General features: G+C 36.2%; 1 protein-coding gene across 7 annotated transcripts in view; it reads right to left on the minus strand.

Annotated features, from left to right (window-relative positions):
- The window catches only part of celsr1.S (cadherin EGF LAG seven-pass G-type receptor 1 S homeolog), a 96,469-nt gene that overhangs the window by 53,712 nt on the left and 20,885 nt on the right, over nt 1-21,872 (minus strand). For all 7 annotated transcript variants that reach the window (XM_041588505.1, XM_041588506.1, XM_018255794.2 and 4 more), the window contains exon 2: nt 2,913-3,551. In XM_041588505.1, the coding sequence (XP_041444439.1) occupies nt 2,913-3,551 (639 nt within the window). The remainder of the gene's footprint in view (nt 1-2,912; nt 3,552-21,872) is intronic.

A 21,872-nucleotide genomic window follows, 5' to 3' on the forward strand; every position in this document is an offset into this window, starting at 1 on the left:
GCCATTGCTACTTTTACAATTCTTATCAACCCCTGCTTTGTGGGCTGCAATCCCATAACAAATCAGGGATTCCATTATGGCCCTACTTAACTTGTTGGCAATTTATACATAAATGATGATGATTAGCTAGTTCTTGCTGTGATAACCAAAAAACAAAACATATTTGCATATAGCAGAAATGGGAAACCTACATTTTCACTATAGTAAAAGTTACCTATTTCGACCTGTGCTCTCATAGCACAGACTAATTGTAAACCAGGGCACTTTCTAAAGGATAAAGTGCAGGAGTAGGCAGTCAGACATTGTTGTATGGTGAAGCCACTGAAACAGAATACCAACAGCACAGTGATTTTACTCTTTCTCGGAACAGACACTATGTAGCTAGGTGCAATTTCACGCTGGCAAACTGGACCTACATCAGACAGCTTCAGGATGTGAACAAGATGATCCAATGTTTCAAATGTGAAATATCAATACATTTGAGCAAAACGGATCATCCACCCAATGCCACTAGTATGGTTTCTTGCCTGTGGACTCAAAAACTTGTGAGTAAACTGTTGATAACACTGCTAATCCCAGACCAAGGTCCTTCATGATCCTTGGCAAAAAAAACAAAACATGATAATGATTAGCTGAAGATAAAACAAAACTGTCTCTGAAAACTTGAATCCACATACCAGTGGTAATGTGAACAAGATATGCTTCTGCCTTCGGGACATATTTTAAAGTAAGAAAAAAATGAAAGGTCTACCTGAGAGGCAGAACAACAATAACGCTAGCCTCATGATCTCTTATAAAGATATCAAATAATTCTACAGATTTAGGTATGTGCTGAAAATGTTTTTATATTAAACAAGATGGGGTATATTTATCAAAGAGTGAAGTTAATAGTGAAGTTCTGCCACTAGAGTGAAATTCCGCCACTCTCCATTCATTTCTATGGGATTTTTATAGGCGTATTTATCAAAGGGTGAACTTTCACTTCACACATTGATAAATACGCCTTTCAAAATCCCATAGAAATGAATTGAGAGCTGCGGAATTTCACTCTAGTGACGGAACTTCACTCTTTGATAAATTTACCCCATGTCTTTTTGTAACTCTTGCAAATGTTATATTTTACCCAACCATTTAGGCTGATGCCACACACGGTGGATTCTTGGCCTGTGTTTATAAATCAGCCCCTACACTCCTATCAACGTCAGCCGGGGTGCAGGCACACGGAGCAGATTTTGTACCTAAATGCATTTCGACACGGAAATCTGCTCTGTGTGTCTGCACCGGATTGCAGATACTTTAGACAGTTGTTAGAAGCATAGGGGCTGATACACATATAAATATTGAATGGACTGTCACTGATCCACTACTTCGCAAATAGTCAATTTTGATCTGTTTTATGTCCTGTAAATTTCTGGGACACCTACCTTATATCAACTTCATTTTTGAATGGAAAACTGTTCTTTATTCTGGCAAAAGGTACACATAATAAGGCTGGTGGGCAGTTTACTGCTTGGGAGAAAGCATTCATATTGCAACATTCAAGTCTGTGTGTACATACTGTAGGTGTGCCCAGCAAATGCATGCAAAGTCATTTACTTGTCCAGTAAATGTGACACCTGTGCTTGCAACAATACTAACACCACTTTTTAAAAAAAACATTCTGATTAAAACCTGAAGCAGGCTTTATTGGTGCATCTATACAGAGTATAAAAAATATACATATACTGTATTTAAAAAATGAACTTTAAAATATTTTAAAAAATGCTTAATTGTATTTCCTCTGTGAAGCACATTACACATTGGAGCAGATAACTGCCTGTATTCCAGATCAAAAATGCACCTTGGAGCTCAGTTTACTTTGTATCGGTAATATGAAACTCACAAGATAGGTTTACTTTCAACATGTCCTGTATAAATTACTAGTAATTACTTCAGGACAAGCCACGATCTTCAAAGTTTTGAAAGAAATAAGCGTGACATTATCTCATAATTATCATGCAGAGGAAACAGATATTTTTAATGCCTGGCTAACCGCAGGGAGCCGAGAATTGAAATCCATATCTGGCAAATTCTCCATCATCGATCCTTAGTGGTTCTTATCACAGAGATGACAGATTATAACATTTTGCAGCAGCATATTTTGAAAATATGAACTGCTGAAATGAACCTAGAAATGGAGGGACTCCTGACTTGGACTGCATTCCATCCATTATTACCACACTGACCAAGATTACCAATGCCAAGTTCATTCATTGTCTGAAAAATGACAGAAATGAGAATGTTGTGTGCAGCAAGCCAACATCTCTCCTGGGATGACATTGTTGTGACAGATTTATGTCCTCTCCTGACTGAAGCTCTTATATCAGCAGGTTTTTACTAACATCCTTTATTATGCCCATGGGCAGTTCTTAAAAAAACACTTTACTATATGATGGCAGCCTGTGTGTTTTATGATTGATGATATTGAGTTTTCGCCCTTTTGTGGGTCAAGATTTGGCTAAACATAATGGGGGAACAAAAGTTTTCTATTTAAAAACAGCACGATCAACAGAAAGAAATACAAATAACTGTTTTACAAAACATGTTATAATTGGCATGACTATCCTAAAATAAAAGGAAAGGATTTTCAACTACCCTCCAACTTTTGTTATATAAAGTAACTGTAGTTATTTGATGTCCTGACAGACTCATTGAAATTGGAGAGAACACCATCCTTGAAAAATTTTAAGAATTGTTTTTTTCTGGTTTGGTGAAAGGTGAAGTGACAGAGAGCAGCTTTTAAAACATTTGATTCATTTTAATTCTAAAACTTGTTTCTCAGTTCATATTTGCTCATCTAATTACTTTTGTGTGATTTCTTTTGGGTCATATAAAAACAATGCCCTGTAAACGGGCAAAAATGTTTGACATACCTGTATATTCTTCATGGCACGCACAAGAATAACCACCTTCTCTGCTTCGACAAAGTCCATTTTTGCCACAGGGATTAGAGTAGCACAAATCAATCTCAGTTTCACAGTAGTCTCCAGTAAATCCAGGAGGGCACCGGCATCTCAATCCATTGATAGGATGGATGGGGCGAAACAATACAGTGTTGGAACTTATAAATGGGGCTGAGCTGTCAAATTTTAAAACAGATACACACTTCATGTAATTCTCACAAGGTTCCCTCAGACATATGTTGTCATCAAAAGGCAGCACTCGCTGTGCTGAGATCATGGTTAGAAGAGTTCTGTTAAGATATATCTGTTCTTGGAGATCCTCAGAGTGGAAGAACTTATTCCGGACTCCTCCAGGAAGCAGGGCAGAAAAAGTTACATTTAGTATATTGGAGCTGACATCAGTGTCATTTTGAATATTAAAGACAAATATGCCATCTTTGGTGGTAGATAAGACAGTTGCAACTCCTTCCACAAACAGCGATAGGAGAGGGGACAGAAATTTTTCCTGTGACATATTTTCCAAACGCACAGTGATACTGTTGGTTAGCATGTCATCTGTTATTATGGTCACTCGTAGGGTGCAGTGTGCTGTGACACTATGGACACCATCTGAAAAACAGGAAGATAAAAATATTACTATGTATTGTAAAAGGTTGATTCATTTTAGAAGATATTGGACAAATCTCTGAAAAAGACCATCCATGGCCTAACATCAAGATAACTGCAAGTAAAATCTATTACACTGATATGGCTTAACCACAGGAAATTATATAGATGATCTTATCAAAGAGGATGATTTTCTCAGACATGCTTTACCCCTATTTTTTCATTTTAACAGTTTTCAATAATCATTGTTTAACAGTGACTTTTGTAAGAGGCTACATATCAATAATCAGTTAAGATACATGGAGAACCAATATAGCAATATACGGTTAGGATGAAAAACGTCAGTGAAAAAACCCATCCATTTTAAATGTGTGTGTATCATATAGATAGCCATATAGTTACCATTACTGGAGAATATAAATATAATATGACTCTCAGGACTCATTGTCATTGTCAACAGCCAGTGGTAATTAAGTTATATTATATAAAGTAAGACTGACTAATTTATGGCAACAAATATATGTGTATTATTGATCTTTCCGGCATTCCTCCTACCATCTAAAAGCGCAGATCTGGCAAGAAAGCCAAATGAGTGGATCTTTTCCGATATGTCCACCAAATGGCAAGGCGATATCGGGTTAATCCGAACGTTCGGTTTAAGGGCCAAATGATCAGATTACGTGAAGGAAATGGGCACAGACTGTTCATAGGACCGCATAATCTATCTGATGTGGTCCTTGATCTTTGGAAAAATCAAACCTGCCCAATCAATATCAGGCTGATTTTAGGGCAGATATCAAGGAAACCCATCAGATGCCCCCTCACGGGCAGATAAAATGCCAAATTGGTCTAAAGGACCAATATCGGCATCTTTAATCTGCCTGTGTACAGCCACCTTAACTGTTTATTGTTTATCTCTATGTAATTGTCATCTACTAAAAAACTTTAAAAAGTAATGCTTGGCCCTTTTGTTTTATTACTATTTAACATAACTAAAAAAAAATTTTTTCATCGCTATATTACTACAAAGTTAGCACAAAACTAGATATTTCTAGTAAAGGTAAAGTTATTAATATATCTGAAGTATGGAACCATATCTACTAGCTTGTTTCTTTTAATCGGTAATATAACATGCTTCTTCCTTTAGCTATGCCTTTTACAATTCCCTGCATTTATGAGTTTAAAGGCAGCATTAAATAACAACTGCTGATAAATATCAAGGAAACAACTGACCAGCAGAAGAGCAACTCAGCATGTGTACTGTATATTCATAACTCCGCACAGCAAGTCTATCTTGCAGTCACCAAATAGGATACACAAACACCTTTTGTTTCTGTTGGCTGACACACTGGTGTGACAGCATTGCCGGCACAAGGGTACATACCACATTACAAAACATGAGGGAACGAGAAAGTTATTGCTGGACACAAGCCATTTAACCAGCACACATCATTCTAATCACCAGACAAACGTGTTTCCTGTTTTCCCACCCATCTTTTCCATGGAGAAAGCATTTGTTCCTGGTTATATATATTACAATACATTTTCATCTATTTTTTTTTTTTAACAGTGTGTATGTATAATGGTTGTTCAGGCCCAAACTATTTTAATAGCAGGCAAAATTATATTTATTATTTAGAAATGCTATTCAAATCAGTGTTATGACTGTTTCCACACTCTTAATAAAAATAGCAGCAATCACTCCTGACCATTATGAAGACTTGAAATGAGGTCTCCTGACCTGGGCTGGGGGAGAGACAACGTTTAGCAACATTCTATAGAAGATATCACACAAGACAACTAAGTGGTAGCTATTCAGAGCATACACGAAACTCAATATGCAAAGCAGGAAGCAGTTTCACACTCTGAGATCCCAGCCTTGCCCTTTTAACCAGGGATAAAAGCCATTTTGTTGCTACAATTAAGGTAGCCATAGACGTTAAGATTTTTCTCTCCCTAAAGACCAATTTATGTTATTACCCTTTAAACTTTTTTAACTGACTGTATTTTAGAGAGCATCCATTGGCTCCAGTTAAAGGTCCTGAGGTCTAGCATTGAATGAGAGGCTCCCACTAATCTGCAGTTATTTTGTTCCTAAAAGTCTCTTGCAGGAATGCATACCTCCCAAATGTCCCGTTTTCAGCGGGAAAGTCACGTTTTTGACAGCTCAACCCGCAGACCTGCATTTGTACTGAAATGTCCCAACTTTCTCTGCAATGAACAGCCAGAAAAAGATAAAAGTTTCTAACTTAATTGGCTTTTGGCAAAGAGTCCAGAATAGCCACCAGGTGCAACTAAGATACTTTTGTAACAATTTTGAGATAAGCAAATCTGACCATGTGTTCTTTGCTCTAAAGGGCAATTCACCTTCATTAGCAAAACTGTAATTATTGAAAAAAAAAACAGAAATATGTTCAAACTTTCATAACCTACCACATTTTGTAAAATGAACATGGTAATTAGGGGGTGTGGCCACAAAAATGGGTGCTACGCTTGCCAACTTTTTTGTCCCTTTTTTTGTTTATTGTGCTCCTAAGTGGTAGCTGCTTCACTAGGATATTGCAGCTGCTGCCTGATCCCAGACAGGGTGCCCATGTAACCCACATAAGTAGCTGTTACTTCAGATTTATTGCATGTCCCTTCTGGTGACCTCTTACAAGACACTCACTAGCTACATGGCATTCCTCGCATAGCTGTGGTAAGAGGCAGTGAAGCAGTGAGCTCACATTTGCACAGGAACTTTTACTGGTGGCCAATGAGTTATTTCACAGGTGGGCAAACAGGTGGCCATGGAACAAAAACACTAACTACTCTCAGAAGACTGATATATACAGCAGAGTTTCCATTATTTTATCAATAAATAAGTCCACAACAGTAAATTGTACACTATACACTACATTACATAAATTTTAGGCACCGCCACTTGCTTTAAAAATAACAATACTTGTCCCTGACCAGGGAGCAAGAAAAGACTAGTTAGAGGGTTCTGTGAAAGACACATACGTCTACACAAAACAGAGAGAACCTTGTCAAAGCTTCTGTTTACTTCTGAACCAAGTAACATTTGGACTGAAAATGGGCATATGGAGTTTCAGAAGATACACTATAGGGATAAACAATCACCATTACCTTCAGTATAATCAGCTTAAGCAAAATAAAATAAATTAGACACAAAAAATCAGTTTTGCAACTCCTGTTTAATCCTCAGTGTGCACTACAACATGTGTATGCACAAACTATAACTGAATTACGGTATTTACGTACTGTTTGTAGGAAAGATCAAAGGCTTTGGAACTCTGTCCCTTTTATATTTGTGCTGCAATTTGCTCTTGGCTGCCATTTTAATTTAATATTGAAGCACTCATTAGCTCAATGGCAGTCCTTTTATTTGCACATGACAGTATAATAAATTGGTCTTGCGTAATTGTTACTTGAGACATGTGATCCAAGCCTTTACCTAAGTCTCACCAAGAGGAATGTAAAGAAGCACTAAACTCCCTATACATGGGATATTATTTCATACCTCAAAGATAAACAAGTGGAAAATGTAAAATGCTGCATTTCACATTAGCTGTGTCAAAGGTTAGTTATGTTTATATATCTATAAACTGCATATATCTACATAATGAACTGCTCTTGTACTTTCCTATAGTGTTTAATACTGAAAAGTACCAAAGTTAATACATGCAAGACATTTGTACATGTCTGGCATGGAATGGGTTAAATGGCAGTGTCTTTGAGCAATCTGCCGATCCTAGCTGTTGGTATTCCAGTGCCTGCAGCAAGGCTAGGTTTTATCAAATAGTGATTCTGGGCATTGTGTATAAATTTTTAGATGGAAAAGGACAACTGTGCCCTGGGCCTATCTGTACTAGAAAAGGACAACAACCTTTAGCATTTGTAATTGCACTGTGCCATTGCTATCACCATTTACATTTAAGCAAAAATGCTTAATTATTGTGGGCAGCCAATGCTGTAATTTTCTATTGTATTTGCAGACTATCATGGAATTTTTCAATATATAAAAATAGCTAAAATGTCATATGATCTCTCAAAATGTAACATACAGTCAGCTGATGCCCATCAGCATGTGTGACGGTCACTGGTTTGAAGGCAGACAGATCAGACTGGTGCACTTTTCCTATGCTCATGGGCTTACACTGAATACACTTAGACAAATTGCTTGGATTGTAGAACAGCCCTAGTACATTGAACGCATTAATGGCAAGGATAGGATCGGAGACTAAAGCAATAAAACTTAAATTTCACTAAAATCTGCGCAACTTGCTTGTGTAGCCAGCTGTTGCAATAATTATGTAACACCACCAATTAAAATACATTTGTACACTAAAAAAAAGAAAAAAAAAAAAGGCAAGGACATTTTTTTTTTTTTTTTATAAAGCCCTATTTAACTGCTTGATATTGAATATAGGTGAATATTTCCCCTTTAATATGCTTATTTTAAGCCTCAGAAACATCAGACAGTTACCTTGATTGACAGGAGGAGAATTTTTTTTACCCCAGGCAAGTGATTTACTGCAAATGATCCTACCTTGCACCTAATCCTAATGCACTTGCAGTTTATTTTCAAAATGGGAACTAGAGACACTCCCCGACCTTCCAACTGCCACTGTTCCTCTCATGAAAAGCTGCTTGCCTGGACAACAACAGGCTTGTCCTCAGGACTGAAACCTGAAGAACAACTAGAGTTACTTTCATTCAGGCTGCAACATATACAGCAGATTTCTAACGCTCTGAGACACATAAACTGGTGTATTACTTTATTGCATGTAAATCCTACTTTAAAATAATGTAATATTGCTAGCCAGCACTCTGCAGTAATGTGTGACATGTTCTTCAAGTGTTTGCTAAATTTAGACAAACTTAATACATTATTTATGTGTAATGGGAATCTTATACCTGTAGACGTGTGACCTCATTTTATACAGAACATATATTTCTTATATTAGGGGTCTCCAATCTGCACCCATCGAGCTAATGTTGCAGTATCTCAGTACTGACATCACTACTTTAATCCCAGCAAATATATTGTTAAGGTATTCTCTTTTTTTATATGTTAAATATTACATTTATGTGAGTTTAGAAACTTTGTTACACTAAGCACAAATATGTATTAGGTTAGCACATGTTAGCAGAGCAATAACAATTGCACTTATGTTAGTATATCAGCCCTGCTATCGCTAAAGTGTCATAGAACAAAATTTCTTACTAACTATTTGTGAATAAACATCTTAAGTCATGCACCACATGTATGCTTGTTTATCATAAAACTTTTTATAAATGTTCACACACACAGAGTTAAGTTTGACTTTCAATAAACATATATGTAGTGTAGTGTAAGGGCTAAACCACACAATGCATTTACAGGATGCATTCTGTCGATCTGACACCATACCACTTTTGTGGATATAGCTGCAGGGGTCAAAATATAATGGGACTGATAGAAAAATCTACATGAAAGCTTTTCCACCTGGCACAGCACCTGTTGGAAGGGAATTCTGCATGTTACGTCTGCATCAGACATGTTAAAATCATATGGTGTCTGACAGACTTTTTCTCCTCACTGAAATACATTGAGTTTGGATGTAGATGCATAAACAAACCACATCCTCCAGCTTTATCTAATCTGACTTATATTACAGCTGTGGGGATCCGATTTTGTAGGATTCTACAAAATCTAATTTTGTGAGTCAGATAAAATTCCTCAAAATCTCCTGTGCAGTTCAGACCTTCAAGAACTAGGGAAAAAAGAATTTGTAGCTAATAATTAGCCAGGATAATATCAGGTCACAAACTAAAGTAGCTAATAGAAAGGGAAGTGACAGTATATTATTGGCTATATCTATTAATGGCTTTTGCCTGTATACTGTATATAATGGCAGGCAAACAAAAAGATGGTGATCTGTGGCAAACATATTGTCAGAACTGTGTACTTAGGCCAGGTGTTATCAACTGATATTTTTTATTAAAGGTGCAATGTATTATAGAACCTGAAATTCAACTTTGCTACTTTAAAAACCGTAAACACACCTATGTCAACCTACTGACTCAAACACATTCACTAGCATACAATGGCAGGCACTGGTTCAGTTACTAAACATTAATTTCACATAAACGTCCTCACATTGTTGGGACACATGCAATGGAATATTTTACTATGCATAGGCATTAAATGCATTAAGTGCATATGTGTTTGCAAATGTAAAACATATATACAGGTTCAACCCCCTATGTGCAACATCACCATGTTCTACAAACATGTACTTGTAATATACTAATTCTCATTCTGACTCTGTAAGACAGTGATCCCCAAACAGTAGCTCGTGAGCAACATGTTGCTCACCAACCCCTTGGATGTTGCTCTCAGTGGTCTCAAAGCAGGTGCGTATTTTTGAATTCCAGGCTTGGAGGCAAGTTTTGGTTGTATACAAAACAGGTGTCCTACCTAACAGAGGCTCCTGTAGGGGCTACCAATAGTCAATCACAACCTTTATTTGGCACCACCCAGGAACATTTTTCATGCTTGTGTTGCTCCCCAACTCATTTTACATCTGAATGTTGCTCATGGGTGGAAAAAGGTTGGGGACCCCTGCTGTAAGGTATGAGCATCAGTGAGTATAAATATGGCATGGGTATGTGAAACAGCACAACATAACTGTAATACCCTACACCTGCTTACCACAGAATAGAGCATTGTGCGTGAAATACTATCCCAGTTGGTGCACAGGATGCAAATACCTGGGTGTTTCAATAATTATAAATAAGCATAAAGTAACCCCCAAAATAAACTGCACAACACAAGTTTACATATTTTGTGATAAGAAAAGTATGCCAATTTAGTTTTCTATACAGAAACTGCTGAACAGAACATAGCTATTAATTCCCCAAGAATATAAAATGTGCAAATGGAATACACAAATAGGTAATGTTATGTGCAAATAATAAGCTATAATAACACTGTTTAAAGAGGTTTTTGCCTTCCAAACACTTTTTCAGTTGAGTTGTTTTCAGATTGTTCACATGAAATAAAGACTTTTTTTCAATCTTTTATTTTATTACCATTTTCCCAAAATGTAAGTTTAATGTTCCTATCTCTGGTGTTTCAGTTTGGCAGTTCCAGTTCCAGGTGCAGCCTCTGAACTGTAACAATTTCCTACATTCATTGATACAATTAGTTGATACATTTCTCAGCAGTATCTTTGGAATATTAGAAACTGTTGTAGCAATTCTAATAGCCAATGACACTCGGGGATTCTGCTCAGCAGGGCTAAAGATAACAAATAAGTTGGCAACCCTCTCCCGCTACTGCTTTAGAAAGAGATAAAAAGGATACCTTGCCACTTGACTTTTCCACCACACAAGAATAGTAGCTAAACATACAGACATATATAAAATGGTCAGTGGGCAATTAAAGAGTCAAAACAGATACTCAGAACACAGGACTCATTCTGGCCATATTATCATTAAAGAACTTCTGTACAAGTCCATAAGGAGATTAATTGCTAGTGATAAATCTCTTCTTCTGTCTGAGGCAACTTCAAGTGACTTTGGAAGACCAAAGCCACAAATGGGATTTACCTCCAGTGGGAACGCATTTACAGGAGATTATTTGCCCACAAAACAAATTTATCATCATCTTAACTCAATGGACAAAAAAATCCATGAGATTCACTTTTCCTTGCTTGCATTTTGGCATTGAAAATTCACCTCTGTTGGCCACTAAATTTTAAAATAATGATTATTAACAAATTATTGTAATAATGTCATGTACCATATCATGGCATTTGAAAAGCTGCTATCATACAGATGATAAAAAAAACTGCTGTTTTATTTTAGTCATGCATGGGTAAATACATCTACCTTTGCATACAGCAGCAGTTCTTTGTTTAGGGAAAAGATCTTATCAACAAAGGTACATTCCATCACAGTATCACACACACACATATAATCTAGTTGCTTGTTATGCTGTTCATTTAGCTTGCACATAAATCCTAGTTAATATTTAGTCCGCCTGTAGGTAAATTGCAATTAAAGGGTAGTACCATGCAGCCCCAGTAACATAAATTATGTGTATTCTGTAGCTTCCATTAAAATGCAATTACATTTTGTTGACTGGGCATTTGCCAATGTAGACTTGCCATACTGGCTCTTCAGCTGTTCCTAAAATACCACTCCCAAGATTCATGACCTATAAATTATAGTCATAGCATATCCCTCTGGATATGCCAATAAATAGCCTGGTTGGTTGTCCCATGCAGATCCCAAACCAGGGTGCTGTTTCTGCTAACAATGGTAATGAAAATTCAATTATTTCAGTATTTTACAATCCCAAATTTTATAGGTTTTTGTATGTGCGTTGCATGTTGATCAGGGGTAGTCCTGTAATGATGTAAAAAGAGAATATGGCCTCAAGCAACATCACTTTGCAAGATAAATCACTGCTAAGAGGGGAGGAGGATGAATACAGGTGAGCAACACCTCTACATTATGAATATCTACAGTCGGTATTTTAATTTAAATTGGCAGTCCTCTTACACTCCTCAGCCCTCACAGTCAATTACAAAAATATTCCACACAATTTACCTATGATCTCTCTCCTATTATATGGCCCTAGGTAATGCATAGCAGACATAATGCAATGCCGTGCTTGTGAAATCAACTTTATTTTGATAGCAAAGCCAAGATCAAACCATGTAAGGGAACATTCATCTAAAGCTTAATCCATGAAATCTTTTATTCTCAATGGTGATGAGGCAGAAAGAGGAAACTTTAAGATTATAAGCTATCATCACATTACTCTGATTTTCTCTGTGTAGTCATATAAATGTCCTAATTGTATTTTAACAGCCAGCATTTTTTGCATATTTGCTTTATTTCTTAAAACTGTTACATTTTCAAGACCTCAGTGCAGGCTATTACAAAAGAAAGCTAAACATAAAGTACTTTTCACTGAATAAACTTGCAGCCTTTACTAACTGTGGTAAAGGAAAACACTGAAATTTACAGTCCGCAGCATTCAAATATAGCATAGGTATTTGTGAATGAGCTGCCTGTAGATACCAATATTCTTTAGAAAGCCAACACACACGATCACTCGTGTTCCTTCACTGGTTCATACCTTTAAAGGAGAACTAATCTCATTTAGGTACAAAAGCCCCCTTCCACTTCTCTCCATCGGTCCCCCTCATCTCTTCCTTCCCACACAGTCTATTAAAAAAAAGTAAACTAAAAAAATGCTGCTGTGCTGCTCTGCATTTTTAGCTCAGGTTTTCAAATGGAGCACTTTTTTGCAGGGAGGGAGAATATGAGGGGGGCCAAAGGAGGGAAGTGGAAGGGGGCTTTTGTACCTAAGGGAGTACAGTTCTCTTTTAAACCTACCTTTATCAGTACCAATTCCCGCACTGCTCCTAATAAAAACTATTTGTGGACTGAATTGTGTAGAATGTGTAGAGTAATGTTCCAAATGTAGAATTCAGAATTAACCCAGGAAATGTTCTTTTGTATCTATACATGAAAGGGGTGGTTCACCTTTAAAGTTACTTTTAGTATGTTATAGAGCGACCAGTTCTAAGCAACTTTTCAATTGGTTTTCATTATTTATTTATTTTTATAGTTTTATAGTTATTTGTCTTTTCCTTCTGATTCTTTGCAGCTTTCAAATGGGCGTTGCTGTCCCCTTCTAAAAACACAAATGCTCTGTAAGGCTACACATATATTGTTATTGCTACTTTTTATTGCTGATCCTTCTATTCAGACTCTCTCCTATTCATATTCCAGTCTCTTGGTCAAATCAATGCATGGTTGCTAGGGTAATTTGGGCCCTAGTTATCAGATTGCTTAAAGTACAAATTGAAGAGCTGCTGAATAAAAAGCTAAATAACTCAAAAACCTTCAATAATAAAAAATTAAAACAAATTGCAAATTATACTAAAAGTTATCTCAAAGGTGAACAACCCCTATAAAGCGGCCATAAATGCAAAGAAAGTAATTGTATGAATCGAAGGTTCGTATGGTATTCAGACTGTGTGTGGACTGTCCTGCCATTTTTAGTACCATGGCGATCGTCCATTTAGTCAATTGGATAGGTTAGAAGGTTTCTTACTTCTAACGATATAGCTCTGTATTTATTGCCTATCTGTCCTTTCATACGATTGCTGTCACAGCCAGAACATTGTCTAATTTGGTTTTTTTACTACTTTATTTAATCTAAATTTTTAGTGGTAGGTCGGAAAATTGAGATACAAGGCTAAAATCTGCAAGTCTATGGCCATCTTTATGTACATAAAGGGTAAGATACATTGTTATAAAATACTGTATCAAGTAAGGAAATATAAAGGGAATCAATTTTCCAGGAATACTTTTTACATATTTATTGTGTATTCTAAGTGCCTTTTTGTGATATGTACTAGCTGGAGCCACGTCTTCCTGTGTATTCGTATACTGCAGAGATGACAATAAAGTTTACTTTGACTTTGACTGTATACATTTGCAAGGGACATTAGGATGCAAATGCTGCTGTGTTCAAGGTATGCTATATGCAGACAAATAGGAATTAGGGATGGGCAAAATGCCGCACCAAGTTTCAAAGAGAAAAAACGCCTATAGACTAATGGATAGTTTAAAAAAATGCTGGTTTAAAAAAAAGTCTCATGGTTTGGAAAACTGTCACACAAAAAGCGACTGTTGACTTTAATAAGCTTGGCAATTTTTTGTCTATTACTATTAGGAATCCATTACAAACACAGCACTATGTGCAAAGCTCAATTTATGCACACAAAGACTACAAAAAGAAGCAGAGTCTGTATGCCAGACAGACATATTCAATTTAAATCTTATTTGAATATGTAAAAGAAACTTTTTCATTTTTAGGGTGTTTGTGAGAAAAACTTGATGTTTATTTTATTAAAATCACCTAAAATTGGTGAAAAAATGTTAAATGTGAAAATTTCCCAAATATATCAATATAAAACGAATACTTTAAATCAACAGGAAAGAAATTAACCACTTTTTGGTTAGAAATACTATAATCTGTTAACCTATCACTGTCAGCTCTGAATATAGATTTTCTAAAGCTTTAACTAAAGCCCCCACAGAGTTTTGGGAATTGCAGCTTAATTTTCATTGAGATCCTTCGTGGAAAGTGCTATTAAATCAACCATTGATACACAAACACAGTCCCTGAGCACTAATCATTCTCTTGTGACAAAAATCTGCATTAACACAATAACTTGGACCATTCCATTTACAAGTTCCCTCCCCCAGAAAGGCACTACAAAGGTGCATCTCGTAGACTGCTTTTACAGTGAAATAGTTATGAGGAAGTGCTCAGTCACTATGGTGACATTATTATCCAAGCAGCCTTCCGAGCCTAGGCAACCATCGTCCTGAAAAAGGGCATGCTTCAATATTGTGCCAAAACTGTAGTTTAAAGCATCAGTGACAAGAAAATAATGGGTGAAGTTACTGTTTTGACAAACTATACGTTCTGTACAAAGGCTACATTTTAAAGGTTTCCAAAATGGTATTTACGGTACTTTTTTCTTTGTCAATAAATCCAACTTAACTCTTTCTACTATAAGGTCATGAGGCAGGGGAGCACTAAACCAGAGCTAGACAAGTTAAAACATTAAGGATATTTCTACTCATTTTAAAATGTGCATGTGGATAAGATTTCTATTGTGTTTCAATCATTTACTTTCTAATTGTGTTTATGTTCTGTTTTGCTATACACCCTAATTTGCATGTAAACATTTTATATTAGTTTCTTGCCCTACATTTTGTTTTTAAATTTTCATGATCATTTGAAAGTTGAATGATTATATTGCATTGACATGATCACATAAACCTTGCTCTGGCACTGAATTTCAGTTTCATTTTTGTAAACTCTTCAACCCTTGTTATCATAAATATTTCCATTACCCTTATTTGGCATTTTAATATCCTTGCTAACTCAAGTGTTTGCAGTTAAAGAGCTGTTACACAGGGTTTTTGTGCATTTAAAAACATATAGTGAATTTAAATATATTTTTGTGTTTTTTAAAAGGCATCTAAATGTGGTTTTGCAAGTTTCAAACAAAAAAGCATCAAGCCGCATGTTGCAAATCAGCAAACGAATCAAAAACTAAACTGGAATAAAATGCAGTTCTGAACACACAAGTAAAAACAATCAGAATATATTGAAATCAGTTTTTTTAGGGGCGCTGAAACCTGCATTTCAAACTGCAAAAAGCCTCCCATGTAAGTTCTCTTATAGTTAAGTTTTTTTTTTTAAAAAAAAGCCTGTGTGTCTGAGTAGGCCGAAATGCTTCTAACCAGTAACCATTCATTAGCTTTGGGTAAGGTCACACCTGGAGATTCGGGGAGATTTAGTCGCCCGGCAACTAATCACCTCTTCTTGGGGCAACTAATCTCCCCGAAAGGCTTTCCCATGTCTTCCGCCTGCAAGAATGAGAAAACGCCAGCGGCATGGCACTCGTGACGCTTCGTTTTCCGAAGTCCCCTGAAGTTTCCTCGTGTGACCTTACCCTTAGGCATTAGGAGCATATTGTGTCAGGTGTAGACTATAAGTCCAGTAGCAATATGTTAAAAAGACTGGCTCTTATGTGTACCCTCCCCTTTTCCAAAACTAGAAAAAGCTTACCCAAAAACTTTGCAAAGATATATTGATCTTTTAGATTTAATCAAGACAGAACTCTTTATGTCTCTTGGCTGTACTCGTGTACTCAAAAACATGGTTCTTTAAGTGATCCTACCCTAAAACGCAACCACAAAGCCAGTAGTTGTTTAAACTGATTTCTGCTACTATCACTTAATTGCAATATTCCTTTTAGGACTTGAGGCTCAGGAACATGCCTGCCAGCATAAAAAAATACAAATGCAAGGGAAAAATATTAAATAAGGGTGATTAAATTTTTTTAAAAAAAGATCCCCCCCAGTTTTTTAAAACTGGTTTTACACAGATCGTTTACTTTCAATGTACGATGCATACCTTCATGCTAATTAAGCAAATACCAACTTTTTTGAAAATATACCTTGATTGAACCAGTTCATAGAAATACAGAGCAATACACTAAGGGGGCGATTCACTATGGGTCGAATATCGAGGGAATTAAAATCCTTCGACTTCGAATATCAAAGTCGAAGGATTTAGCGCAAATACTGCGATCGTACGATCGAAGGATTATTCCTTCGATTGAACGTTTCGAAGGATTTTAATCTAACGATCTAAGGAATATCCTTCGATCAAAAAAACTTAGGAAAGCCTATGGGGACCTTCCCCATAGGCTAACATTGACTTCGGTAGCTTTTAGCTGCCGAAGTAGGGGGTCGAAGTTTTTTTTAAAGAGACAGTACTTCGACTATCGAATGGTCGAACGATTTTTAGTTCGAATCCTTCGATTCGAAGTCGTAGTCGTAGTCGAAGGTCGAAGTAGCCCATTCGATGGTCGAAGTAGACCAAAAAATACTTTGAAATTCGAAGTTTTTTTACTTCGAATCCTTCACTCGAATTTAGTGAATCGGCCCCTAAGCCATACTACATGTAATAATAGTATATACAATCGTACATACAATCCTCAAGCAATAGCTTTAGTGAACAATAGGTGCAATTTTAGATATTTTACAAATGTGCAAGCTACCTATATAGCTCGTTAATTTTAAATGTCTGTGTCACCTACCTAACAGTCTTTATGCTACAATTTATAACAGAAAAAGTGAAATTTTTCAGCTGTTATAGGAAACCTTGCACAGATATCAAATTGGCTTACAGGGACAACTACAATTTGCTTGGTTTTACCCATAATAAAGCTGGAAACAAATAACGAGATGTTTGTATTGTTTTATTTTTTATATCTGTACTAGCAAATCATCAGTCTATGTATTCTACCAAAAACACGTATGCACGAAAATCAGTCAAAAATCATCAAAATATATTCTACTAAATCTTGAGCAACTCTGAGACATTTATAATTTATAATGATCAAAAATTGGTACCTATCACATAAAGTTTCCATTTTAGGAAGTCTCAAATATTTACTAGAATGTTTTCTTTTTCAATAAACATAGCTAGCTGAACAGGCATCAGGTTAAAGACTTTAGCATGCAATGGTCGATATCCTAGTGACAAAATACTTGAACTCTCATTCCTTCCTATTAATAAGTGACAAATAGGTACACAGGGGGCGTGAGAACCCTTACTAAGCAGATGAATCAAGTGACTTATAATGCTACTTCAGTGAGCATTCTGCTTTGCACTGCTCCAAACATGGGATGTCAAGCACCCTTTAGCTTGTCCAAGCTAAAGAGTTATCAAACAAAACAGTTGGACAGATACTGTACCTCCCATCTGCACTTTTAATGGTCCTTTCAAACCAAATCCATTTTGTACCATTTGTCATTACAGTAATACTATTAGATGTAATTACATTGATATTAACCATTCCTCAGAATTCTATTGACTATAAGTCTGTTCATATGCATAGCTTAACAGACAATCCTCATCATTAATAACATACTCAAAGGTGTAATGGTGTTTTAAAACAAATTCTGTATGCACACCTAATATTATAGATCGAAACTCATATCTGGATAGCCTTATATATATATATATATATATATATATATATATATATATATATATATAATGATCTGGGAAAACTCTGAACCAGATAACTATACCTAGAGAGTAGATTCTCAGGTTTCACGATCAGTTACTCGAATCCATAGGCTTCTTTACAATAATGTAAAATATTCATACTTGCTAGCTCCAAAAATGCACTCACTTACAGACTCTTAATACGCTGTGTGAAATTAGTTTACTGAAATTAGTTTAAAGCACATCTTTTTTAAGGAAGCTAACTTTTGGGGGCCCATTTACTTAGCTCGAGTGAAGGAATAGAGGAAAAAAACGTTGAATTTCGAATGTTTTTTTTGGCTACTTCAACCATCGAATGGGCTACTTTGACCTTCGAATCGAAAGATTCGAACTATATATCGTTCGACTATTCGACCATTCGATAGTTGAAGTACTGTCTCTTTAAGAAAAAACTTCGACCCCCTAGTTTGCCACCTAAAACCTACCAAAGTCAATGTTAGCCTATGGGGAAGGTCCCCATAGGCTTTGCTAGCTTTTTTTGGGCGAACAAAAATCGTTAGATCGATGGATCAAAATCCTTCGAATCGAACGATTCAAAGGATTTAATCATTCGATAAAACGATTTTTCATTGATCGAACGAATATCGCTAAATCCTTTGACTTCAATATTCGAAGACGAAGGATTTAACTTCGACAGTCGAATAGAGGGTTAATTAACCCTCGATATTCGACCTTAAGTTCATTTGCCCCTTAAAGTATACATTTTTTTCTGCTTAACATGCTCTGACTCATATTTATTAAGCCTTCGGCACTCAAAGCCAAGTCATGTCAAATGTAGCACCCCCCTAGAATATATTTCTTTGCTTATACCATGCTCTCAGGGGGGGAATGATTTATTATCTAGGTTATCAACTGACAAAAGGTGAGCTCAGTTTAGCATTAAGAAAATATTACTTTCAGAAGTACAATAAATTAACAAGACATTTCTATAGCAAAAAAAATCTAGAAAGATCCAGTGAAATATGTTCCTTTGATAGTAGGAGTTCTTTTCCAGACATGAAAAAAAAAAATAACATGTTGAAATAGTTTGCTTTTTAAAAGAATGTGAATTAAAGCATTTTTACTGAAAAAAAATGAGGATCTCAAACTTGCCAAGACATATGTAAACCAATGGGTACACCATTGGTTAAACCAAAAAATTCTCATCCATTTAAAGAAAATGAAAAATACCAGTGAATGAAAAAAAAAAATCTGCAAAATTTCTCATTCTTGAAATAGAACAAGAAAAAGCTTTTACATTTTTGATACATCCCAGACCAAATAAAAATGTTCAAATAAACCACAAAAAATAATAATTTTGTATAGAAATAAAAATGAAAGTGAAAAGTACGAGTTGCACAGTAATCCTGAGAAATAAGTATTTATTCTGTTACAGACAAGGTAGGAAGTCTTTTAGCTATAGTTGGCAAATTGTGTGAAGTAGTTGCATGCTCTGGCCAACAACAGATTTCAGTTTCTCATGTAAGAACAGGTAATTTAATATTGCTTGAACTTTTGTTGAAACTATGCCCAAGGCTTACTCCATTGTTCAGTTACAACGCATACAGTAGACTCAAACAGTGACCTCAAATGAGTTTCACTTCTACACATACCGAGGATGTTCTTATTCAAAGCAAAAAGCTAGTAGTTTCTGCTCATTGATGTGACTTGCATCACAGTGCAACAGATAGATCATTAGTTAATAAAACAAAATACAAGATGGATTGCTACATACTCTAATCTAAAGCATCACATACACAGGCCAATATAAGCTGCAGACAGCTTATTGGGCAGTGTATGGCGCTCTCCAACGGGCTTCCTCCAATCGATATCTGGGAGAAAAATGGCCATATGTTGATTAGTCATGTTTAAAAATCCCATGTGATTGAGGACAGCTTCCGTTGGTTGATGTTGTCCTTGGTCTGATCGTCTGTATGCTCGTTGTTGTGATACGATCGTTGGGTCCTGGGGCCCATGATCAGATCAGCCTGATATCACTCAACTCAAGGTGGGCATATCTGGGAGGGATCTGCTCGTTACCACCTTAACGCAATTAATTCCCCTTACCTTATGTTTTATTATTATTGCTATCCAGTTTTTGTTTCTACAGAAAGGTTTACCAACTTATATAGAAAAAATAACATCCTACTTATTTCTTTAACATGCTTCAGCTGTAATATACCAGCAAGCAAGTAACCCTATCTACAAGCACAGTTTCTGTTTTGATTATAACACAATGTGCATAGATTTAATAAAAGAAAAATACATAGGGGGTTATTTACTAAACTCCGAATGTAAAGTTTACATTATAAAACTGACTTTTAAAAAAAAATCAGTTTTTTCAGAATTTATTAAACCCTGAGGATGGAAAAGTCTGAATCAGAAAATCTGGCATCTCAGACCTGTTGAGGTGCATAAGTCAATGGGAGAAGTTTTTTTTCGAGCAAAGCAAATTTTTGGGAAAATGTAATAGTTAAATAAACGTAAAAGGCCAGAGTGGATTTGATCGGAGTTTGTAGAAGAAAATATTGAGATAAATTCAGACTTTGATAAATAACCTAAATGTATACAATGATAAACAAAAAATAAAGAGAAATAAGCAACTCATTTTATCTGAGTTGCATATACAAAGGAGGCAACTAAGGCTATTGCCACACTGGGCCAAAAATCAGGCCCTAGTGAGAATTATTAGCTTCCTTTACTGCCTGTACCAGGAAATGTTGTATTGTGAAGAAACACAAGACTTTCGCACTGAAATCAACCGTGTGTGCCTGCACCCAAGCCGACATAACGGTTCCAGGTACAGGTAGGATAGAAGGATAATGCCTGCAAAGGAGCTGATTTTCAGCGTGCATATTCCAGCAGTAGCCTAAAAATTCTACTCTTAGCAACTGTGCATCTCTATCAGTGTTGGACTGGGACAGCGGGACACCGGGAAAAAAACCCGGTGGGCCCCAGCCTAGACCTGTTCCCCCTGATCACACGCATGGCCAGACCTGTTCCACATCCACGCATGTGGCGTAACAGCATTCATGCAGGCGTGCAGAGGGAAGCCTGGAGAGGGCCCTTCATGTGGCGGTCCCGTTGAGCCCCCATTGCTCCAGTCCGACCCTGATCTCTATTTATCTGCATATGTACTGCACCCAAATTAATGGCCGCTTGTGCTTTGTTAATTTATGTATGAAAAAAAATATTCCCCACTATCTTCTATTTTGCCTTCTAATATATTTGTCATTTGCATAATTAGCTACAAATTACAAACTTAATATTGTATATAGGTATATAAAGCCATAGTTTATATGCACATACTATTCTACTGTAACAACAATTCTTCTTTGGACATATCATTTTAATACGATTACAAACTCTAAACATTTTCAAAAGGACTCTCAAACAGTCAATACCACTCTAAACCAATCTGAAACCCCAGTGCCTGCTTGATAGATAAAATGATTAAACACATATACTGCAATTACACTTGGAGGATTATAAGGTCGTTTTTTAGAGGTTTTTGAATCCACGACTAAACTCAATCTCTAAAACCACAATTGTCATGGAATTTATAAAAATAGCCGAATATAAATAGTATGAATGAAAAACAAACCGCTGAATGAAGCGCTAAAAAATCCAAAAACCTCTAAAAATTCAAGTTTTTCTGACAATTGAATTTT

The sequence above is a fragment of the Xenopus laevis genome, chromosome 3S (genome assembly GCF_017654675.1).
Source record: "Xenopus laevis strain J_2021 chromosome 3S, Xenopus_laevis_v10.1, whole genome shotgun sequence".
NCBI classification, from domain to species: Eukaryota; Metazoa; Chordata; class Amphibia; order Anura; family Pipidae; genus Xenopus; species Xenopus laevis.